This window comes from Myripristis murdjan, chromosome 12 (assembly GCF_902150065.1).
Source record: "Myripristis murdjan chromosome 12, fMyrMur1.1, whole genome shotgun sequence".
Lineage (NCBI taxonomy): Eukaryota > Metazoa > Chordata > Actinopteri > Holocentriformes > Holocentridae > Myripristis > Myripristis murdjan.
In genome coordinates this window covers 24,932,062-24,958,170 of record NC_043991.1, presented here as the reverse complement: position 1 = coordinate 24,958,170, position 26,109 = coordinate 24,932,062, and the positions used below count along the sequence as shown (strand labels likewise).

The following is a 26,109-nucleotide window of genomic DNA, read 5'->3' as shown; positions in this document are numbered from 1 at the left end:
AATATTAGCACCTAATAACCATGTAAACACTTCATCTGATCATTTTCCTCTGTTTGGAATAAACATATTCTTTCTGCATGGTGTGTGGCTGGTGCAGCTTTTTTTTATTGTAAATGTTTAAAGGATTGTTGAGCGCCTCCGCGGTCAAAATGCTTGAAACCACAAGATGTTCGAACAAGTGTTTGAAAAGATGAACAAAGCCGCTTTCCTCCTATTTATCGACCGAATCAAAAGCTGCTGGAAAAGTTTGAAGGCTGCAGATTACACGGCTAAAAGTCAAAACAGTAAAAGTGGTTCTGACCCAGCCAGTTTTCACTTTTACAGTCTGATGGGAGAGCAGCCATCAGAGAGCATGGCTTAGCCTGGATTATATTCATATTTCCAGCAGATCAGACACTTCCCAGCAGGCGGAGCCACTTTGTGCACCTCAAAAAAGTTCTCTTCTACCCACATCCTTTTGTATTTGACAAGGTCATCAGTTTTCATAAAGTCCCCATTAGTGTGCGGGCTGTTCAGTCCCGTGGGTTCATTCATTCAGCCCTGTGTACAACTCTGAAGGTGCATCACTTTGAATCAGGGTCAGTGAGTGAGACTGCTCATAACCACCATGAAGAGAAATGACCAGCCTCTCTCTGAGGGTACACCGGTGAGCATGGTGACACTTAAAAATTGGATTCAAGGAGGTTTAAGTGGCAGATGCACTTAAATGACATCATTTCCATGTTTTTATTGTCATATTTATCTCTTCTAAAATGTTTTTCTCTCTAATGTTCTTATGCTTTTATGTTTTGTTTTTTTTTATATTTAATTGCTTATTTTTGAGATCACTTCTACATGTTTTTTTTCTCGTGTCCTTCCTTATACTTCTCACAATCTACTCAGAGTCATAAGGTCTTCAGGTTTCTTCATGTCATGTGATACGTTTAATGCTGTTATTGCTGCATTTTGCTCTGTTTCAGAGTTGTTTTTGTTTTTCATACACCTGGTGATTGGCGTCTGATGGCATGTAAACCTGCATGTCTTTGATGTAGAGTTGTTTTTGTATGTATTTTGCATCATGTGGGCGTGGGCACTGCACCCAGCGCCTGAACACATCTGTGTCCCAGACCATATCCTGACTACTCTCCTACCTCTGTTTGACTCCCTGATGAAGACTTATCATCTCGTCACAAACAGTTTTGCATCAAGGCAACGTGTCTTTGACTCCTCTGCATCCATCATGTCCTCGATTTCTTACCTATATGGATTATTGGAATCAATAATGAAAGCCTAAAGGCCAAGTTTGATGATATTGTCGTGAGTCAGTCCCTCAGCAGAAAAAAGTACGAGCCTACACAGTGGCTTGTTCATCTTCCAAGTTTTGTGCAATAAAACGTTGAAAACAATGTCTTGTCATTTCTCTGTGACAAATGTGATCTTCATTTGTCTCACAAACATGAGGCCTGGAAAGTGTGTGTGTGCGTGTGTGAAGAAGAGAGAACTCGACAAAGACAGGGAGATCAACAGATTTAGTGTCTGTGTCTTCATCGCAATGACATTTTCAACAATCTGCACGCCTCATACGTATAATGTGTATGATTTACTAGGTGGACTGTTGGCTGGGCTACCCGAGCCTAATGCTTCTCCCTGATTTGTCAGTGAGGATGAGCGCAGGAGTCACACAGCGCCGTGTGTGCCCTGAAGCTTTTACACTAATTGCATCCAAACATTTCATGTTTGATCGCTGATAATGCCGGAATATGCAGGCCAAATCAGCCCTCCGCTCCATACGCTCATGTCAGCGTCTACTTAGGTAGTGACACAATCCATTTAAATGTGGGTGGTGGAGGGTGGGGGGGGGGTTGAGATGAACAGTGCTCTGTGGATGTTTGGTGTTTCTCTGTGGCTCGGGCGGCGCTGCAGAGGAGAGCAGAACAGGGTGCTAAATAAAATGAGTCATGTTGGGTGCGAAGGCTCTTCAGTGTTTCTGGAACGGTGTCTTGGCTTTCAGATTTCATCCTCGCTGTATAAATTCTCTCTCAGTCAAAGTGTTGAGTCCGTCCTCCAGCCTGAAGATTAACAGCGAGTAATAGTAACAAACCAAACTTGTTGTAAAACTAACAGGACTGTGTTCTTGGTGTTGCAGGAGCACGTCTGAGCTGTTTGATTTACACGTGTTCGGTAAATTTGCTGATTAAATTAAAGGTGAATATTGCACGTATATATGTACATGTAAATGACAGGTTTAACATATGATCTGATCAGGAGTAGCACTCCTAATTTCGTTTTACTTGTACAATTACAATAAAGGCTTTCTACTCCATTCTAATCTAATCTAATCTGTATTATTCTATTCTGTTCGACCACACAGTTAGTTGTCTTGTATCTTTTTTGTCTTCAAGAAATATAAGCTGTCCAGATTATTTCCAGAATTTCCCTGGTTGGGATCAATAAAGTATATCTATCTATCTATCTATCTATCTATCTATCTATCTATCTATCTATCTATCTATCTATCTATCTATTTAGGAAAATTCTTTCTTCTTGAAGTCATTGTGGCTTTGCTTATGTTTTCTTTTGAAAGTTTGCTCACAATCCTTAGAAATCACAAGGATCAGAGCCTTTAACAAAAAAAATTATCATGGTACAAGAGTTGCAATTATTGTTTTGCTATTTATTAGAGCATTTCTTTAAATTCTTGTGCACTGAGATTGTCCAGTGGGAAATTTTCTTTAAGGCGCCCAGCAGACGATGTGTTTTTGTCACCGGGCAGTGCAGCTTCCTGTAGATATGTGGAGGTGCTGCACATGGCACGGTCATGTGGAATGACAAAAAAAGACAGCTTTCTTTGAAGCCCAACGCCCCGCCCCGCCTCTCACCTTCGACCCCAACACCCTCAGCCTGAATTTACAGTCTGAACAAACTGATGTCAAGGAATTTTTCACAATTTGGCCCGAGACATCAACGGAGCCAACATGTTTTTTAAGTGAGGACCATAGCAGTTCTGTGTTTAGTCCAGTTACTACAGTTCCCATGTTCTACATTGCTACTGACTGATTTCAATAGATGTGTTTTTTTTTTGTTTTTTTTTTAGAAGTTTATGCTTTTCCCACTTTCCAGGTATTTCCATTAATATCAGTGCAGTGCAAAAATAAACTTGTAGAGACTTTGCAACTTGCTAGAGATCAGTAATCCATCACAGCAAAAGTCCTGACACAGTTATTTTGGCTGAGTGTGGTAATTTAACTTCATACCGGCATTGATCTGAAAAGTTCACATTTATTTTGGTGCATACTTGCTCACTGCCAAGTATGAAATTTGTATTTTGTATGCAGGGACACCAACAGAACACAATGTACACCTCCACCTGAAAATAGTCAAACATCTATTACTGCTACACCTGGACAAGAAGCAGGCTGATTAACTTGTTTTTTCTTTTTTTTTTTTAAGGAGAAAAACCAAGAACAGCATGGTTTGCTTTGGAAAATTGTCAGATATAATTCATGGCATGTATGCTGTGGAATTAATGGCCTAAGAACTTGCAAAAACACCGATATGGTGTTGCAAAATCTATGAAAAATCTATGAAATGAGGGGGACTTCGCTTTATGTTTTAGTTATGTGAGCGAAGGTCTTACAGTTCATGAAATTCAATCATGGAGAAGGCAGGCCGAACTTATAATGAGGTGTGACATTTAAATTCTCACAAAGCACTTCAGCTTTTTAGCATTTAAAGGATCCCATTTCGTCTTTGTTTCTTATTGGTATCCCACCCTTTTTTTTTTCTTTTTTTTTTTTTTTTTTTGCTATTTGTATTGTAATTCTGTATTGTTTTTATCGTTGTTGTACATTCGGCATCATTGTAAATGAGGGCTTGCTCTCAATGATTCCCCGAATCCAAATAAAGGTTGAATGAATGAATTAAATAATAGTGATGTCTGATTTTTGTATAAAAGTTACAGGGGCTCTGGGATTCTTCACTTAATTATACTATTTGTGAGAGAAGCATGTTTATTAACTATGTTTTTTCTCTTTTTTGTTTTTTGCAAGAGATATTAATTAAATGTTTGGGGGATAAAAAGGATGGTAAGTGTCTTTTTTCAGCTTGAGGATGTCCACTCTTTAATGGCTATAATTAGCTCAAACTGAAAGTGATGTTTTAGAGTAAGCAGTTAAATTCAAACCAATCCATTTCATATAGATTGTAATGTACCACAGTGTACATGTTGGCCAGTAGAAGCTGGCATATTCCTGGTTTAACCATAAGAGCAATTTGTTTAGCTGTGACTATATATTTTAATAAAAACTAACCTGATATTATTTGATATAATCATTCAGGATCTGTAAGCTGTTTTATGAGATGAGCAGTTTCCTAACCAGCATCTAACTGAGTGGAAGAAAAAGAAATGTCCCTTGAAAAAAAAAAAAAAAACTTTTGTTGTCCCTCCCTCAAATATGTAGTCCTATTTGTGTCAAGTGGAATGCCAACTGGCCAGGCATGTGCCCCACAGCAGGTCCACAGGGGGGTCCCGTCCCACGGTTTGCAGCCTCACCACTTCACATTTGGACAGGACCTGTCCCGCTGAAGCTGAGAGACACACAGTTTTATTTGACGGGACGGGTGGACGGGCGGGACGGCGCGACAGTCTGTGGTGCTCTTAGAGTGGTTGGAATTTTTATTTATGGCTGCTGCCTGGCGCACAGTGAAGGAGCCACACACTGTTTCCCACGAGCTAAGCCTAGTGAGGTTTTTTTCATCTTCAGAAATGTTTTCGCAAATTCTAGTGAGGGGGTAAAGGGAAATGAAATTTTGGAAGTTGTGTGCAAATGCTATCCAAAAAATATGACCCCAATCAACCTGATCCGGACACTATAATTAAAGGTCAAAATTTTCCAATTTTCCAATAAATTGTCCAATTTACACAAATTTGGTCTAGACATCCATCTATCCTCACTCTAGAAATTTGCCTCAAACCTGTTAGGGCCGCCATATTAGATTTTCCACCAATTTTTTGAAAAACACATTTTTGACATCTCCGCTCAGCGTGTAGGTCCACTTCCTTCCAAATTCGCTGTGGATCATCATTGGACCTAGCTTATCAAAAGCGGCTTAAGGCTTGTTGATATCTTTTTTGCTGTTGTTGTCGTTTTCGAGATATTGACCAGTGAACTTCAAAAGGGGCGTGGCTCGGCACATAAATGGACAAAAGTCTACAACTGTTGGGCCAATCATCATGAAACTCGCAGGATATGTCCACGTAAATAACTCAAACTTACCCTGAACGTTTCATTCAAATCAACCACTAGGGGGCACTTAAATTAAAAAAAAAAAAAAAAAAAAAAAAACGGCGCACTATAACACAAATATGACTATAAATCAGAAATATTTTTTTCAATCATCACAAAACTCGCAGGATATGTCGACAAGTGCCTGAAATACACCCTGAGTGGTTCACTGAAATTAACCACCAGAGGGCGCTGTAAATGCAAAACATGGGCGTGGAGAAACACAAATCAGACTATAAATCAGAAAGTGTTTGTCTTATTACCACACATAACTCACAGGATATGTCCACATCAGTACCTGAAACATACCCTGAAAATTTCATTCAAATTGGTCATTAGGAGGTGCTATAAACACAAAAAAGGTGTGGCGTAACATAAATCCGCCAATAAATCAGAAGCTGTTTGTCCAGTTGTTACAAAACTGGCAGGATTTTGCAGGTATGTGGAGTCGTTGACCAGATAATCAATGGCATTCAACAGGATTCATGGCTCAAGGACCTCTCCCACTCTTGCCAAGGAGCGGCTCCATCATTGATTTGGTTTCGGGCTTCATGTCACTGTCTTGTCAGGACAAAGAACAAAGAGCTGTCACCTCAGTCTGGCCTCTTTGACGCTGTGAGGCAGACTCTCCTCATAAATGTGCCTGTTTTTGACTCCCTCGGTACGCCCCTCCATCCCTCCATGTTGCCCAGTCCCTGCTGCTGCAAAGCCCTCAGCCCCGGGGTCTGAGTCCTGAGCTTCAAAACAAGAAGGCTGTAAAAATACAGAGGTCAGTGGAGGTAAAAATAGAGCTAACATTGTAGAGCCTGTAGATTTGCATGGATCAGCGGCTCGCTAAACCCAGCATTGTTCCAGAGATCATAAAGAATGATGGAGATTGTAACATTAGCACCAAAGGACTATTAATAGTAATGCCTGGTGCCAAAGGTACAGTGGTACAGTATGAGGCGGTCGCGATGTGATTACTTGGCATTACAAATGGGGACAGGTGTGTGTACGCGGGCCCGGCATTGCATCTTCCACACACACACTGCCCTGTGTAAATATAGCCGTGAATGTGTCGCCCGGGAACGTGACCAGGATGGGTTAGTCAAGGAGCCACACACAGCTAACTGGGTCACGAGATGCACAATTACTTGACCTCCATCGTGCCTTTTGACATGCAGACTGAGAGAAATTCAAAGTCTCTTGTTTTATTTTGGAATTTGTCCCAATGCAGCAGCAAATGGTGAGAGGACAAATGCAAAGATAGAAACAAATATCACAAATGGGGATTATGTAAACACACTCAACTGATTATTTCAACAGTAGAATGTGTGGTAAGTGAAGTAGAAATGTATGGAAAAAATTGTGGGGAAAAAGAAGAGACAAAATAATAAAATTGATGCGCTTGGAAAAAAAAAAAGTCATGTTAGAGGAAAGAGATAATAGTGGCCAACACTTCCTGTTATGATAGAGAGGCTCTGACTCACCGGGTTTCACCTCCTCCTCCAGAAAACACGCTGAGAAAATGTGATTATCATTTGATCTTGGGTCATTGCCAATACTCTAATTGATAACATGAGCACAAACATGCCTGAGCTGCCAGTTATTTGTTGTTGATTTCCAATTGATGAAAAGTGCCAGAAGCCCTTGTGGGGAAAAAAAACATTTAATGCATGACCAAGTGAGATTTACACCTTGAAAATCCACATTTTTATATGTAAACCTCCTACTACGTATGATGCATGAAGAGGATCAGAATCAGAAATGCTTTACTGATCCCCGAGGGGAAATTGGGTAACCACAGAATTAAAGGCTGGGATATTTTAGGACTTTGTTTGATACACTAAAAAAGAAAGGAAAATATGTGGGAATGAGCACAGATTCCAGGCAAAAAAAAAAAAAAAAAAATGCAATACACATTACACAGCAAATGAGCCTGGTTTCTTTTCCTTAGTGGATAAAGCTTCAAAGAGGCAGCAAAGGATCATGGTCAGTCTTCAAAATATCCTCTAAACTTCTCAGAGGGTCAGTGTCCTCTCCCCTCAAATGCTGGGACCAAAATGATAAAACAAGACTGAGTCAGATAAACTGTGTCACAGATCATTTTCATGTGCTGCCCACAAACACGAGTAAAATTTCAGACATTACTGTGTGAGACCTGAGGCTCTTTGTCCTCCGTCTTGTCTTTGCTCGGCGCGCCGGTGTTCACAAGACAGTGGACTGTTTGACTCCTCTGCCCTGCTCTCCAAAGGACGTGCAGTCCACCTGGCCACATCAGATCAGTGTAGCCCCCACAGCCAATCAGGTCTGAAAACACATTTAAATGCTCATGAAAGGCACCTGAATGTAGAAACCTTTCACAAGCACAAGCATCAGAAATTTAACACTAATCAGATTTATTTTATTAATTATAAATATACTTTAATGTAATTCAAGTTTTAAAAATCTATTATTTTCTACTAATTTTTCTGTAATTTTGATAATTTGTGCATCAACTTAAAAAAAAAAACAGCGGGAAAAAGAAAATAAGCATAAATAAATAGATAAATAAATAATCATCAATTATCATTACAATTTCAAAAAAGATATTAACAGAAAAATACCATAAAATCACACAGTTTGTAAAAAAAACCATACAATTACCACAAAATTACCAAAAAATTGTAAAGAGAGAAAAGAAAATTACCCCGAAAATGAAAATAAAAAATAAAAGCAACTAAATAGAATTTTCTCAGAGGCTGCAGAGACGTCATTCCCATTCATTTAAATCTCCCTTTAATCTCAGACACTCAAACCACATCACCAGCACTGATCTATTCCTGCCAAATCACAGGGGCCCCCAGATGATTTTTCTGCCCAGGTCCCCTGAATGTGGAGGGCCGTCGCTGCCTGTCTCCCCTTCTCTCTCCTCTCCGTGTCTTTTCTACGCTCCTGATTTCCATCCTGTTCCTCTGCTCTCCTGTCAGAGACACAGAGCAGAAACGTCCCCCTGATGCTCCACGCTCCATCAGGCGGGGCCGTACAGTCGACGTTACACTCAACAGGGACTGTGCTTTCAAGAGCGTGTGCATTCAGCTGTTACTGCAGCCTCGGGGGCTGAGCTCTGTGTGGAGCCTTTCTGCAAGCCTTTTCAGCTCACTACTTAAGACTTACATTTCTGTGGCCAGGTCAGAGGGGACATAATTATCTTGTTCCCCAGGTTTGAATACATACAGGGCCGAAAAAGTCCTTGAGACACGACCACACTGAAGTCACATGTACAGATAAAACAGGTCGATGCTTACAGTCGGTACTGGTATCAGGCAGGAAGGAAATGCAGTGTGTACCTGCTATAATGTTCAATTTGCATATTCAAGTCCGGCCAGAAAAAGGAAGTAAGTCAGCACTAAAAATCAGCAATAAGAAAGTATGTTTGCAGCGGCAAAACTAGATATCAGTAGTTTTGTTTTCACACTAGTTGCTATAATACTAGATTTCTAACATGAACAAACAAAGCCTACTTTATCTATGCAAGACACTCTTGGGAGTTGACTCTATACTTGATTTTTTGGAAATTGAGTTTGTGATCCATGTTTTGGTGCGGCATTTCTATATTTTGACCCCATGTCATGATGTGCTTATTATTCATATTGCTATAAGGCAAAAACTAGCTCCACATTCAACATGAGAGAAAAGTCAACAGACAACAGGTAACATTTGCACAGTTTATTCATTCATGAAAAAAGACCTCTTTTTTTATTATTTTTATTTGGGCGGGGGATTTTTTTTTTCCCCCGGAAATTGTGCATTTTCACAGTTTTGAATATTCGTCAGGATTGATCCGTTTTCAAGTATTGGTGTAATAGTCAAAGCTAAACAGAAGAACATACACTGTTTTTATAATTCAGTGCTGAGAAATATCCTAAAGAACGTTTTCAGAAAACAAACCAAACCAAATGAGATACAAACATGGTAGCCCCTGTGATCCCATCTGCTACAGTTAGGTATGTCTGTCAACCTTGGGAATACTTTACCACATAATTTGATTTTTGAAATAAGGAGAAAGCTAGATGAATAGACACATGGAGTATGCAACTTTCATTTACGCAGGATACAACCAATAGTAAAGGCTAGGAAATGAAGGCGGGTGGTCCTGAGTATGAATTTGTCATGTTATATTTGTTCAAATAAAGGGACAAACTTCACTGATGGCTCACGATTAGGGGGGGTTAAATTAGTACAGGGAAGGTAAAGATAAAGGTAGCAGCCCTCAGAAAAACTGTAAAGGTGTGGGTTTAGGAGAGGAGGCTCTCACTCAGTTGGCACATCCCCAGGAGTCGAAAACACTACAGGAAAGAGTTTTCCACACGGCTACACACGGTATGTATATGTGTCTGGAAATATACGACCAATGTATGAAATCATCAGAAACATTTGAAACCTGGTATCAGTGCCAAAGGGTTTTTGATCTCAAGAATCATGAACCATGTCCCACTGTATACTTTTGGCTTTGCCTAATTTTGGCACTGTTTGCCTGTCGTACTGCAAACAAATGATGACTTTTTTTTTTTTTTTTCCTGAGGCATGTATTAGGAAACATACAAAGCATTGCAAAGTACTTTTTGGGTGTCAACATCAGATACACATCGATAACGTATTAATAATATATTCAGACACACATATACACAGAGAGAATTTATTGCTCTTTTCCACTTCCCCTACGAGCCGACATGGGATGCTGCTGATAGTGGAGACGTACCTACTTGGTAAACACAAACCAGCTCTCATCCATTCCCTTTTCCCATAAAATCCACGATACAGTCAGTCCTTAACACTGGTGCTCACTCTGGTTTAATAACCCAGGTGATCGTTATGTTACATGCTTTGCACTGATGAACAGGGATGTGTTGTTGTTTATGGCTTTGTAGAAGCATGTGTACAAGTGTGCAGGGTGCTCCCAGGGTCCACGTGCAGGCCTGATAAATGTAGTTCACACTGTCAATGTGACACTGCTGTGACAATCAGATACCACGCCAAGCCTACTCCTTCCCCCTCGGGGGGGCCTCTGTCCCTGTTTTATGACAAGGACATAACCTTCCCTGCACTGTGTGTGTGTGTGAGAGAGAGGGAGAGTGAGAGAGAGAGAGAGAGAGAGAGAGAGAGAGAGAGAGAGAGTGTCTGAGAGATATAGTGGGAGAGAGAAAAGGAATCATAGCTCAGCAACACCAGTGGTGCATCACTGAAACTTTTCATCCTACCTAAATCCCTCAAATGAGATTTGTCACATGTACACACACACACACACACACACACACACACACATACACACATTGTGTGGGTGAGGCTCAGTGTGTGTTTAATCACAGTAGACAGTGTCCAACTTGAATACTATGCCTGATGTGCATATACCATAGCAAGACGAGACATCCTCCCCAAACGATAAATGGCCCATACTGTCTTCATCAAGGCTGGCCAGGCAGAGCGTCACTAACTTCATGCTGTAAATCAAAGCTTTGCCTGCTACCTTCAAAAAAAGTGTCATTCAAACCCAACCTGAAAAAGGTCAATTTGCCTTAATGTCTGAATGTACTTAAAGGAATACTCCAACACTGTGGGCAAAATACCCTTTTTTCTGCCTGACTCAGACTGAGACAAGATCTTCAATACCATTTTCACCTCTGGACGTCCAGTGGTTCAGCTCCAATGGGTTGCATTTTGTGTTAGCTTAGCATAAAGACTTGACGTCTATGGGAGTTGTTAGCCTGTCTCTATCAAAGTAAAAAAAATAAGCATTACAGCAACACCAAAGCTGTGTTATTTACATGGCGTATCATGTGAATATGAAATACACATCTTTGATTTAAAAAAAAAAAAAAAAAAAAAAAAAAAGAGTCATTTTAGGAGAAGTTATATGCTGGAACTATAACTGCTGTATTTCAAATACATGATACATGTAAATAAGACAGCTTCAGAACTTCTGTAATGTTTATTTTCTTCACTTTGATGATGATGAAGCTAGGCTAACAACTAACATAGACTTCAAGCCCTTATGCTATGCTAACATGAAATGCTGCCCATAGGAACCGAACCAGTGGACGTAAGAGGTGTAAATGGTATCAAACATCTTGTCTCAGTCTGGGTAAGTCGGAAAACATTTTTTTGCCCAAAATATTCAAATTTTTGTTTCCTCATTGAATTTTTAGTTCCTACATAATACTAAACTATGACTGACGGGCCCTCTCACACTCACACACACTTCAGCCCTGACCTTTGCCATCTGACCTGTGTGAAACCTCATGTATCATTGCAGCTAGCCCTTACACAGCTCAGTGCAGTCCATCTAGGGCGTCTGAGTATTTAGCAGCAGATCTAATTATGACAACGGCCTCCACAAGACTCTGTCTTCTGCATCTCCTCTACATCTCCTTTCACCATGCCCTGCGACCGAGCCCAGAGCAGAGGCTGTCTCGCTTACACATGAACCAGGCCAAGTGGGAGAGTCTGACTGGGCAATCATGTGGACCGAAAATATAATTAGAATGTCAAGAAAGCAATTTCGCTTGTGGCTGCAAATGCACATTGTAGCTTTAATGTTCAAGCCCTGGTTTAGCTGGATTATTATTTGAAACAGTAAACTAATTTGCATGGCACTCTGCAGAGCCTTCAGATAGCTGATATGCCAGAGAGTAAGATTATTCCATTTGTCTGATACAGCTGAGTTACCTTATCATTAGATTTATGATGAAAACTGTATCCTGCATGAATTCAATGAAGTCTTTGTAGAAACTTTGGCCAAATCCAGACACTAATCAAGCTCAAATCAAAAAATTATTGTTACCTCAGAGTATGTACAGATAATGATAATGATAAAACAAAGGACACGATGTGGCCTAAACTGAGTTTAAAGAATGAATGCTTTGTACATTTGATAGTAAGGGAATACCAATGTAGTGCAACACGGGTTGCCTACAGATCGGGATCCAGTGATCAAATCAGACTTGCATGCAAATGATTTCTTTGTCTGCTGCCAGCAACTACTGTGCTGTGCACTATAACCTTACAAGATAATGTGTCCAGCAAAAACAAAGCTAGAAATGTAAAAAAAAAAAAAAAAAAGAAGAAGAAGAAGAAGAAGAAGAAGAAGAAGAAGAAGAAGAAGAAGAAGAAGAAGAAGAAGAAGAAGAAGAAAAGCTTGAAGTGGCTGTTGACTCAAAAATCCACAAAAAGAGGCACCACAAAAATCTGTGGTGCCTCTTTACCCATTTAATGTTAAGCTACCACAGTTGATAATGTTGATTTTTTTTTTTTTTTTTGCTGCTCATGATAAGGAGATAAAAAGGCCCTGATGCCAAATTCAGCCCTCCCCTCCCCCAGCTTTTGAGAGATTTCAGTTCAGAGCTGAAGCTCTACTCAAAGATTAACGGTTAACTGGGCATCGTCTCGCTTATGGTGGTATTTAGCAGACTGAGGCTCTCTGTGTGTGTCTGTGTGTGTGTGTGTGTGTGTGTTTGTGTTACAGCTGCTGCTGGTGAAATGAAAGGCAGAAAAGCACCACATTTCTGCAGCGCGGGAGCTACAACTGGCAAACCCGAGAAGTGGGTCATCTATATGCCAACCAGGCAGTCAGGATCAGACTTGCATGCCTACTGCTCTGCCTCTCCTCTGCAACAGAGGGAAAGAGAGGAAAAAAGAGGAGAAAGAGGGTGAAAGACTGTAGACGGAAGAAAGGCTCAACACTGACGATGAAGGACAAGAATATAGATAATACAGTGAACAGTGTAGAGACTTAACAGAGAGAATGTTTTAAATTTAATATATGCTATTATGTGCACACAATACAAAAAGGAGAAGAACATTATAGATTTAAAGGAAGACAACAGTGATAAACAGAATGTGTATAAGATTGTCAGACAGAATGGAGAGAAGATGACAAAAGGAGGATAAGGCTTTCTCGCACACATAAGACAGTTCAACATATGGATTCCTAGGGGAGCGATGACTGATCTGTTTTCTCCCCGGCAGTGCTGTCTTAGTCTCCAGCTGCGAAAAGCAGACTCATTTCCCCCCCGGCTGCCGCTGTTTGTGATTGCTTATTAATAACCTTATTGATTGCTGGATGTGAGCAAAGCAATCACTGACAACCATGGTGAGAAACGGGAGGCGAGACAGAATGAAGAAAGACAAGGGAAGGGAGAAGTGCTTTATGTGTGCTGCACAGTGACAGGGGCCCTGAGATGGAGTGATGAAATAAAGAATGAAAAAACTTTTTTTTTTATTTTCTGGCTAAGAAAAGAGGTTGTTGAAACTGTCACTAAACAGGATAATTTGGGGAAGAAATAAAGGAGGTTGGCTGATTACCTTTGAGTGCCTTTTGCTCAAGCTAGTATTGCTTGTATAAATTATTGTGCTGACCGAATATAAGTTTGTGCCACCAGCAAGGTTTGGCTTTATTATGAATATCCACTGTACCACCTGCTGAAAAAGGGAGCATATTATAATTTTCTTTGCCTCTTAAGACCTGGGGTCAAAATGCACCTGAAATACCTTCAGTTACATCGTTTAATTGTGTCTGCCAGGAGTGCTGATTATTGTTATGAGATGATACATTTCTAAATTCAACTGATGGTTCAAAAAAAAAAAAAAAAAAAAAAAAAAAAAAAAAGGATTCAAACAGTACATTCTGACCCAGGTCTTGCTCTGCGGCATTGCTCCTGTCCTAAACCCACACAAGCCAGCACCAACAGTCTGAAGGAGAAGGGAAAGATGAGCAAAATACTGCATTGCACTTTGTTTAAGGCTAAAAAGTTTGCAGTGGAAAGCAATGTAAACTTAAGGCAGCATGGACTGAATGTCTTGCATGTTTTTAAAAAAAGTAATAAAATCTAAATCAATTCAAATTCACTCGCATGAAGCACAGAAAAGTGTGCTTATTCATGACTACAAAAAAAATTAAATGCACTCTCTCCCAGCCCATAAATACAACCACAACTGGTATTCATACACAAAATTTGCAAATATCCATGTATGCAACATGTGTTTATACATGCTATACATGCTCTTTATACATGTTGCATGTATTTTTATATGCAACATGTATAATACTTAGATTTGTTTGTTTACAATCCACCCACACTCACTAATCCCACACATCTTGACCAAAACTGCCAAAATCATAATAATAAAAAAACAACAGACTAAAAACAAAGAAATTCTCATCTCTGTTTTTCTTTTTGCAGTGACTTCATTTAGCACAGTGAGACCCGACCCGATCTGAAGGTAGAATGGTTGCAGTTTGTTCGCTCCAGTTTTTAAAAGTACATTCCAGCTCCCACTTCAATACAACAGCTGGCCCTTTTCTAAAAGCTGGTTTAATCATCGTTTCATTTGTCTCTCTCTCTTCCTCTCCATCAGTTTTTAAAATAGAGGAAAGAGGAGAAGAGAAATTGAGAGAGAAATACAGAGGCAAGGAGGAGGAAAATAAATATCAAGAGAATGTTATGATGAGAAAAAGGAGTCAGTTGTTGAAAGGAGAGAGAAAAAAACAAAATAAAATAGAAGATGATACTGTCAAGGTATCCAAGGCCAGTCTGGTCAGTGGGTCAGTCAAACAGGTCAGTATTTGGGTGGGATGACCACCACAGGGTCACCGATCTTTGGCCGCCACATCAGCACCTGGGCATCATTGGCGTTGGGCTTCACCATGGCATTAGGGGGGATGGGATCGTTCTTGCCCAGGATCCGAGGTTGCTCCTGGGCCACAGGCTCAAGCAAGACAGCCCTATGACCCAGCGGCTTGTCTGGGTCCACCTGGATGTGGAGTTTCATCCTCCAGCAGATTGTCTGCAGGACGAGAGTCTCGGAGGTGGCCTGATTAATGGCTACCAGCCAGGTAGTAAAGCTCTGGTCACGGTGGATGCTGCTGAGCTGAGGCACGTTGCTGTCACTGACCGGCACGCTCCAGGTCACGCTGGGATAGAAGTTGTCATTCATGCTAACTGTGAACTTGCTTTCCTTCTTGGTAGGGCCTACGATGGTGCAGGTCTCCGTTGTGTTCCCATACCAAGGGTAGTTGACGCCATCTGAGTCACTGATGGCTTGTATCTTGCCGTCACGCAGGTCAGGGAGCTCCCAGCTGGACCTGCAAGTGGACAGGAGTCAAAGAAGACAAGAAAACAAGAAATGAAGCCAAAACGTTTTCTGAGCTCAACAGCATGAAAGCCTAGATCAGACTGTAAGACTGTTAAAACCATTCCCAACTATAGGACAGCCTTAGCACTCAATAACAAGACAAAGGTGTCACACACATGAAGGCCAGAGAACACACTCTTCCTGTCACTGTCATGCAAAAACACTGTCCCATTCATCCAGCACAGTTCACTTATCCAGATTCAACATAGGTGTTCAATAATTTATCGCTCCATTGTGTCAAAGTTACAGTTTACAGTTTCACTGAACATGTAATTGCATACTTTGACTTGTTACGATGATGGTCTGGACACATGGTCATTTTATATGACTGTAGGTTTATTCTTCCCAATGGATTTGAGTATATGGAGGTGAAAATATCTACTACTGTATGTAAGTGGGAGTTTTAAAACAAACTGTCTTCTGGTTCATTCTTCTCTTCACCGACAAGCTGTTGCCAGGGTCACTCTCAGATTGCACTCTTCAGACTTTGACTTCACACTACACAACTCCAGTTAGACTTGGCCCAACAAAATCAATCATGTTGGGCCAAAATACCAGAATCTATAATCCTGAGACCCCTCACAAAAAAGGATAGTCTGCGCCAACCCACTGTCTCTGAGTACACCGCACCACATCAGTCCAAATGGTCTAGTCAGGAATATTAAATAATATATAAATGTTATATATCAATATTATATATTAACCTCTTCCACTCCACCCCCATTTTTAGACCCATTTTAGGAATAGATCCTGAGGGGGAGATAAAAGATCAACAGTAGATGCCACATAGAAGTGGTATTCATCATCTGAAAGTTGGAAACTTTAAGTACATTTTGAGATGCAGCTCAGCAGCATGTGTCGGGTTTTTCTAGTCATAAATCTATAATAAACATTGGGGGTTTTTTAGGCACAATTTTGGGTTGATATCATTTGTGGCACAGATTTAGTACAAAATGTCACTATCTTGGACCACTTGAGAATTGACAAAAATTCTCAAAAATACCACATTAAAATCTCAAGACCTTTAGGAACTCCATAGAAAAATTCTTCAAAAACTTTTGACATTTGGAGATTTGTAAGAATTGCATTTTGGGCAATTGGATGGCGAGGATTTTGTCCTGGATATTGCTCAAAAACTCCCCCTTAATTTCAATATACCTGCAAAACTGATGTCCTCTGAACGGCCTCAGTCTCTAGTTTGTGATTGTAAAGTTTAATGAGGATGGGGAGGACAATGAAACGGCTACTATGGCAACTAACATCATCACACATGACTAAAATGTGGCTCATTGAATCCACAAGAGTCTCAGTTTCATCTAACACCAGTATCTTTATTCTAGCTTTAAAACCCGCTATAGCCTCTGAAAGACAGTATTTTGCCCGAGGACGCCAACGTCCCCATCAGAGTTTAAGAGGCTCCATAATACTATATGTACTAAATACAGGTTGAAAAATAAGGACGGCAAAAACAGATCAAGGATATTGTCTTTGTGCTTGGAGACTAGTCACTATATTCTACAAAGATTAAGTGGCTACTGAGATTGAAAAGTCAGCTCAAAGCTACACTAAAGCATTCCTCGTGTAAACCACTGTTTAACCATTTCTCTGTGAAGAGAGAGTCTGGGAAAAAATTAATGTAAATGGTGTGACAATTCCTCTTCTCGGTATCACCTCATCTAATAATAAATGACAAGCGAAGGCTAGATATTTACTCAAGGCAGTTTGGCAACAGTTTGGCAATTGTGCGTATTTTCAAGCTGTAAGAGTGAAATGGTGGAAAAAGAAAACAGCTTAAATTCAGACACACAGCAGGTGACATTGGATGACCAAGGGACCTTGTAAACCTCTGGTGTATCCGCCTATCGATTTTCTGCTCACAGCAGGAAAAAGATGACCTCTCTGTGCCTGAATTTGAGGATCAGCAGAACAGGGGAGGTAACAGTGTGATCATAAGTCACATGACATGCTGCCTGCTGGCCTCACATCGCAATTTATGTATTTACCCAGGGGGTGAGATTAGCATGTCAGGCATGATAATAGCTAGTCCCTCTGTGTGTGTGTGTGTGTGTGTGTGTGTGTGTGTGTATGTGTGAGTGTGTGAGGGAGAGTGAGAGTGCATGGATGCATGCATTTGTGTGCACATATGTACATGTTTGTTGTTACTAATGATTTTATCGTCCCAGTTGATGTTTCCAGTGATTTCCATTTTATAGAACACATAAATCCATATAGCAAAAATGTTAATTTAATTATGATTAATATTTTCATCAGATTCACTGAGGAAAACATCTCTGATTTATCATTTATAAACACAACAGAAACAGGACAACTCAAATTAAGACACTATGCTCCGTTCACACAATCGCTGAACAACTGAACTCCCTTTTCCCTCATGCAAATAGAGATACCACTGTCCTTCATCATCAGTGGGTTCCTCTTGTCAAAAACTACTAGGAGTTGTTCAGTAAAGTAAATCAAATATGAAGGAGCTTCTAATGTAATAAAGCACCAATGAGAGAAGCAGCACAGTTGTTTCTCCAAGCTCATTTGTTTTCGCTGCAAATGAAGCCCAAGCGCATTCTGGTCGATTAAATGTCCATCCGTGTCCTCAAATGAAATGTTACTGATTTGTCCTGGTGAGAATTTATATGGTGATGTAGATAGAAAAGCAAAACCGTGTGTTTCCAAATCATAGAGAGAGAGGTATATTCAGACAGCTCAATCAAACACTGAGACACAACGTTGACTGATTCTGTCTGAGCAGCTCAAGCGAGGCTATAATCAATCACAGCATCCTTGAGCCTAACCACCAGTGTGCGTGTGCATGCACGTGCGCGCGCATGTGTGTGTGTGTGTGTGTGTGTGTGTGTGTGTGCATGCTGTGAGTGTTCCACATGCTGTCTAGACTACAACATGACAAATGACAGCAGCTATTTTTGTGTCACATGTCAATGTTAATGACTAGGGTTTAGCTTTCATTAAAAAAAAACCTATTAAACAAAAAATACTAATAAAATCACTAAAATGTTTTTTCCTCTACTTATACACTTTAAATACATTCTTTGCGCATTCGTGTGTGTGTGTGTATACCTGTTTGTAAATACACATACTATGCAAACTTATAAAACTTTACCCTTGGAAAACTGTTCTATTTTACAGGAAGAGAGAGAGAGAGAGAGAGAGAGAGAGAGAGAGAGAGAGAGAGAGAGAGAGAGAGAGAGAGGCAGCAGGAGAGAAAAAGGAGAGAAGTTGTGTGATGTGTTCAGAATCCAGGGCACATACTCCAAGCCAACAGAGAAATCATCAACCATTACCGTCCTCAGCCCTTCTGTCTAATTACAGCATCCTGAAAGTTTCCTGCCATGAAAGACGCTACTTAGTATGAGAGTGTGAGCAGTGAGAGCAGACTCACTTCTTGCATCCTAAGTGTCACTAAAACACAGACCAGCCCAGCTATACGAGATGCTAGTAAATAGCTTTTGTCATTCACTCCCTTTGCTGTGAAGAACAGAGCGCGGATGGAATGGTAATGCCCTTGATGCTGGAATATGCTGACGTGTGCTGACATGTTGATAAATTAAGTTCATTAGCCATTTTAAAACAAACAAAACATTATTCCATATCAAATCTTTTACAGCTTCAAAATGCACTATAATTATTTACTTTACAACGAATTCTCCCGCTGAGAGCCCAGTCAGTAAACCTGATAATTCCCAATTGTCTCCAATGGGTTTCCTTTAGGAGGGCAATCCTGCTTTTTGTTTATATTGGGATTAAAAGATTACAAGTGGACCTAGAAGTTCTTATGTCAAGGCTTTTCTGAACTCGCTCTAAATGAGGTCTTAAATGCCTTGATTTTCACACATACATTATACCACTAACCAAAAGGGATGCTGACCAATGGACATAACCAAATCAAGTGTAATTATATCAAAGTTATTATTTACAATGTAATTATGCAGTTTGGATTACCAAAGAGAGACCATAACTGTGGCCACAAAGCCTACTGCATTTTGCAAAACGCCACTGTTGAGAGCAGCTGAAATACTCCCATGACTTAGGTCTATTTGTGGTCAATATATTTTTATAGAATACTCAAGTGTTTAATCTCTCTGTTTTACACACACACACACACACACACACACACAGACAAACACATGCTGGGGTGGAGGTGCTGGGGAGGGGACGGTGTCTCTAATCTTTGACATTCAGGCTTGAAACATCCTATGCTGCAATGGGTAGCGATAAAGCACATTTTTGGGTATGTGTCAACTTGTGGTGGTTGCCTGCTACAGGATGTAAGATGAATGGTTCTTGTCAAACACTGGCGCAAATTTCCCACACACACATACACACACAGACAGACAGAGAGAGAGAGAGAGAGAGAGAGAGAGAGAGAGAGAGAGAGACCTTGTAATAACCACTGAGCAAAACATAATATAGCCTAGTATTTAAATCATCTTGGGCTACTATATGTTAACGGTCTTCCTGATGTATAGTTTAATGCTGCAAACATTTGCATATGTATTTTTTATAAACACAAGACCATTAATAATGTGAGTAGTAATGTGAAAGTTGCATAGAGATTATTTTTCATCACAGTGTCCTAATCTTCAAAAATGCATCATGTTTTCCAGTACTTCAAAGTCCACTGCCTTTTAAAGCCCCGCGGCCACGAGCCTGCATAATAAGTGGCTACGGTTCAAACTGAACTAATTCAAAAGCAGACTTATTAGGCCAGTCTGTTTATCTGACTGTTCCATCAACGTCATAATCATCTGCCTCAACACTAACAGGTGTGCTGCACAAGCCAGCCACAACTACAACCGTTTTGTAATGAGTCCTCCTGTACCAGCTGTGCCACAGCTCATGCTCAAAGCCACACACTTCATTTTGCCAAAAGATATTACAGTGACTTTATCTAACTTTCTGTTCAGAATGTTAGAGCTATATGTGTAGCATATACCATATGAAAGTAGCACAATACATAAAAAGTGTCCAAAGAAAAATATATTTTGGTCCTTTAAATCATACAAAGTCATAAATGTGCAGTAGCTACTACCTAATCTGTACTCTAACGTTACATAGAAAAATCTTCCATCCACTCCTGCAGCTCAGGTTATTGCAATAACAACAAAAAACAGACAGGCTAAAAACAGGTGGCACTTGAACCTCCTAATATCACGCCATAATTGCCACGATATAATCAATAAAACAAATTATGCTCATTATATCCATAATTAAGCCAACTGAAAGAAGATTTGTATTTTTCTGCAGTATGTCTATTGTATGTAAATATTAGTGAATGTGAGAAGCAAGGCATCCCAAAATCTGTTCCAAACATCTGTTCTGTAAGGCGCGTCTGTGTTGAAATGAGCTGTCTAACATGTATTGTTCTGGAGTTACTGTGTTCACAAGAATGTGTCTACACACAGATGCCACCATGATGACATCACATCCCACGTGGTGGTGAGACATGAAAAGACACAGGAATATTCAGAGATGTGTCCAAGATAATACCTAGGCAAATGAGGTCCAAGGCAAGACCGAGAGCATGACCTTTTTGCCTTGTTTTAAGAGAGACAGACATTTTTCAAAAACCACAACAATTTCATACACACATATTTAACACAAATCACACACTTCCAGACTGTTTGAAGTTCCCTTGTTATGTCAGCTCTCTTTTGTTTTTGTGAATGCATTTTGTTTTTTGTTTTGTGTGTGTGTGTTGTTTACTTTTGCATGTACCTGTGCAGAAGAGAACATAGATGACTCCAACATCATTTGGTTGCTCAGATATAATCATAAACAATCTAATATTACTCATAAAAAACACTGTTGTTACCCAGCTGTTTGACATTACATACTAAGGTGTTCTCTTTTTGACCACTTGGGGTTGGCATTGAACCTCTCTTCCAGTCTCCTCTGGCAATACTGTCCCATTTTGCCCTCAGCTGATCAAGAGATTATCAACATTTCTGGATATATAATATCAGGAACACCATCTTTGACTATAGTTATTGCAGACCTAGGTAAAGGAATTTAAGAATTTAATAAGAGTGAAAAAGAGTGAAGTAATATCTTATGCTTTTAAGCAGTACTGGGTATGATAAAATTGTCCTAACAATTCTATGTATGCTCTATTCAAAATATGTAGCCTAACTGTACGCATATATATTTAAAAAAATGACTGTGAGTACTGATTACTAATATCTGTGAAAAATTATTACTTCTGGAAAAACTTTTGAGTGAACATAAGAAACTCAGAACCCCATTAACAATAAAGGGCTTTCCATATATGTGTATAAATTGTGGTGCAGTATTGAGTAAATGTCCTGGAACTTGTAATTGTTTACTTTTTCTAACCTCAAAGTAATCTGAAAATAACTGCAAGTAACAGAATACAATACCCCTCTAAATTTAGTTAATCCTTCCAATAACCCGGATTACAGTTTTGATGAGGTAACAATAATGAATTACATTTTAAATTAACTATCTCAGACCCATGATAAAGTCTCCAAATAGACCTCAGGGTGTTATCAGCATTATCATTAGTGTAAGTCTCCTTATTAAGAAAAAAAATGAGATATCACTCATTACACATGCTTTATCTTGACTCACTAATCCCTGGGCCACAAACTGGGCGGTGATCAAAAGGTGTTGATATCCCTCTTTGTCATCGTTTCGCTTGGAAAATATAGCGAACACAGTTACCCTGAGAAAATAGTATAATCTGACATTTCCTAACTAGATCAGGCTATGAATGACAAAACGTGCCGAAACTGTTTAAAACGAAATCAGGGTAATGCTGCATTACAGGTCTATATTGTGGATAATTCAACGTCCATATGACGATTATAACGGCTGTTTTATTTCACAATACTGTTGAAATTAAACAGTAAACCAATACACTGATCCTTGGTGGGAAAAGCACTATGACGCGCAATGAGCAGCCCAAGCAACGCTGCTTCATCACCCAACAACAACGCTCGCAGCCTGATTGTAAAAGGAGCCGGTGATACTCACATCCCTTTGTTTCCGTACTTGTTGTAGAACTCCATGTGGTTGCAAGCTTGAATCCAGCCGATGGTCCATGTCTCCTTGCCGGCTACTGGGGGTACCAGGACCCGGGCAAACGCTCGGAAGTGGGGTGTCCGGTAGCGAAGGACTACGTTGGATGACTCGTCGATGCTGGTGGGGTTGGCGTCAATGGAAGAGTTCACCTCCAGGACGATGATACTCTCTCGGAAACTTTTGGGCTTACACCTGATACTCTGGATACAGCCCATTGCATTAAATAGCAACACAATCCACAACAACGTCCAGATATCTGGAGAAGAAGAAAGACGCATGGAAACAGCAAGAAAGTCACCACAGTTGGATCCACATAAGCGTGTCCAAAAATAGCCTAAGAAAATCAAAGTGTTTATTTATAGCAGACTGTTTCACTAAAAAGTCATGCATCCTGCAACGAGCTTTTTGATCCAAAACTACTGTCAGAAAGAGAGAAAAAAATGAGAGGGACTTTCACATTCACAGATGCATGCTTTCCGGTGCGTAAAACGCCGTTTCACCCCAAAAGCGAGGACAAAAACTTCTTTTTCGCGCATCGAGGGTTTCACGCCACCAAGTCAAAAGTCATTGCCTCTTCAAATTCGCTCTATCGCCTCCACGGAGCGAAACGTCACTTGACTTTTTTGGCAATATGCATCCACTGGAAAGGTGTAGGCTACTCCATTGCATGTGCGGGTTCATTAAATATGGTTTAAAAAAAAAAAATCCTACTACCTCACGAGTTAGGTTCAAGCCCTTCTGACTCTTTGTTTCAATTATAATGTTCCCCAGTCATATGGGTGAAAATGCATTGTAATAACCCCTATCTTCAGTCTCTGGTGACAATATGTATAGCCTATTCGAGAATAGCCTATAATACTGTGACTAGCGGATGCTGACACCAGAGATAAAAATGACAGGAGCGTAGTGCAAAGGTGGCGTCGAACTGTGCAGAGTAATGTCGGTTTAATCTATAAAAAAAAAAAAAAAAAAAAAAAAAAATCTTAATACACAGCATGTGCGGATTAAACGGTCATGCATTTTGCTATTGCATGGTCTATTTTCAGTCGATAAAAAACAACATGCAAAGAAGTCTACCTATAAAACAGTTCGGTGGAAAGTCATCATCATCAGCTAGGTGAAACCTTGCAGAAACTGAAAGCCGATCTGAGTGAACGGCGGCTCACACAGTTCCCTGGTCAGAGAGGTAATTCCGTTATCTTCTCTCACACGTCCCCGTTATTTCTCCTCTACTGCAGCAAAATATCTCAGGGTCCCTCAGAGGTAGCATTTCATCAAGCAAAAGAAATCGAATCGACTTTTAGACTGAGCTAAATCCAAAGGCAACCAGGTCAACTTCAGCCCCCATTTAACTGGATCCATATTTTAGCCTATAATGTAAAATAAATAAATTACAAAGCCTCTGGAGGTGTGAATGCGAGCTGCCACATGTTTCGACCGAGCCGAAGACGCGACTCCCTTCTCGGATGGGGATGCAGTTTAGCTGAAATTCCTGCACAAGCTGTCATTTCTCGGTGCTCGTCCCATCGCGGCCACGGCAGGTTCACCCTCCCGCATTGGTCTATATCAGCGGCTTGGAAGCAAGTCCTTTATAAGTACCTTGGACACGACACTTCCGCCCTGAGCTGTAGGCATGCTGGGAAATGTAGTTCTGATGCAACCGCCTCTCAACTTATTCAGTCAAGTGACAAAGACTTGACTGAATGTCTTTCTTTCTTTTTTATTATTAGGTTTTTATTATTATTTCATCATTTTGGGAAGTAGTTTGACAGTTGAAAGAAGAAAAAGAAAGATTGGGCGTGAGATGGTGATTTGCAACAAAAATGTCTTATACAAAACTCTGTTAATTAAGCCTACAAATCACTGAATCACAAATCACTGAAAATTCACTGTATAATTACAGTATATTAGGCCTATATTCGCTTATAGAGCAGGGATTATTACATGAAGTATACTGGGGTGAGGAAAAAAATCGATACAGCATAGCATCGTGATATTTTGTGTGGCAATATTGTATTGATACACACACGCCAAGTATGAATCAATGCAAAATTTATGACAGGGTTTTATGACAGAGTGGGTCAGTCTGTCTGCTTGAAATTTTGCTGCAATAAAAATGATTTAAGTGAGATGAATAAAAAGATATCTTTATGTTATTGGATAAAACAAATTTGATTATTTGCTGTTGGGGAAAAGGGTAATTAATCGCAATATATCGCAATTCATGTTGTCCCAATCTTCAGCATATTGCAAAATGTTTAAAATTGCAATATTATCGTATCGTCACTTAAATATCATGATCATAAGGTATCGTGGGGCCTCTGGTGACCCTCTACAGTATATTACAGAGCTTACTGTAGGATGCAGTGTCTTTAGCCCATCAAGGAACAGTGCAAAGCAAGTAACTGAACATGGCAGAATGGACGGACGAGAAAGAGGATTTATCCTACCTTTCTGAAGAGCACCGAATTAAATAAATAAAATAAAAACGATGCTGTTTGTTTGACTGCAAGCGTCCTTGGTGTGCGTTAAGTTTTTGCCTGTCTCTTGTCAGTTTTCAGGTTCAGCTTTGAACTCCAGTTAGCTAGCGACAGGTGAGTTGGCCCACCGTAATGTTAGCTGACGTTAGCTAATAACAAACAGCCAAACTAGTCAAGTTTAGTGTGTCTCTAGTAGCTGAGCAGGCCATACAGTCACAGTCATTGTTGGTAAGCAATGATTGTCAGCAACAGACACTGACCGGTGATTATTATTATTTTTTTATTTTATGTTTTTATGTATTATTTTTATGACAACCATGGTCAGTGAATTGAGGCAGTAGTAAGAGCAGTCATAAAAAGTAGGCTAGCCGTTATATGAGTATTTATTGCAGTATGACTTGATAGTTACATTATACCATAAACTTGGACTACCTCTGGCAGTTTCAGCCCATAATAACACAATGTTGACGTTTCTTACTTACTGACCGCTGGAAATCGTGGACAGCTCTTGGTTGCTGGTCGTTACGTTGGCGTGAACTTTTTTTTTTTTTTTTTTTTTTTTTTTAATGCCGCTTATCAGGCGTCTGGTGCGTGAAGTCTCGTGCGTGAACTTGCCTTCAGGACGTTTTTTTTTTTCATCACACACACACACACACACACACACACACACACACACACACACACACACACACACACACACACACACACACACACAGTCGTGTTTCCATCACTTCAGAAGACATTACATTGACTTACATTCATTTTCTGGAGATTTATCCTAACCTTAACCCTAACCACTACCTGCCTAACCCTAACCCTAACCCTAACCTAACCTAACCCTAAAGTTATCTTACCTTTAAATCAAGTCTTCACCCTAAAATTAATGATATTCACTAAGGGGACTTGCTTTTTGTCCCCATAAGGGAGGCGAGGCCCCACAACATGACTGTGTAAACAGATTTATGTCCCCACAACATTAGCAATACTTAGATCACATGCAAACACACACACACACACACACACACACACACACACACACACACACACACACACACACACACACACACACACCAAAACAACATCAATAATAATAATAATAATTAAATAATAATAATGATAACAAGGGTGTGTTTTGGTGT

The 26,109-nt window shown here is 40.0% G+C and overlaps 1 protein-coding gene across 2 annotated transcripts; it reads right to left on the bottom strand.

Moving 5' to 3' along the window:
• Positions 1–12,656: 12,656 nt before the first annotated feature.
• fam78ab (family with sequence similarity 78 member Ab) lies at positions 12,657–24,037 on the bottom strand. 2 transcript variants are annotated; one of them, XM_030065904.1, is made up of 3 exons: positions 23,568–24,037; positions 22,443–22,746; positions 12,657–15,366 (listed from the first exon to the last, which is right to left on the bottom strand). In XM_030065904.1, the coding sequence occupies exons 2-3, from the start codon at positions 22,703–22,705 to the stop codon at positions 14,841–14,843; spliced, it is 789 nt and encodes a 262-aa protein (XP_029921764.1). In that variant the 5' UTR covers positions 22,706–22,746; positions 23,568–24,037; the 3' UTR covers positions 12,657–14,840. The 2 variants fall into 2 exon arrangements, with proteins under 2 accessions (XP_029921764.1, XP_029921763.1); XM_030065903.1 differs by having other exon boundaries at positions 22,443–24,037.
• Positions 24,038–26,109: the final 2,072 nt, after the last annotated feature.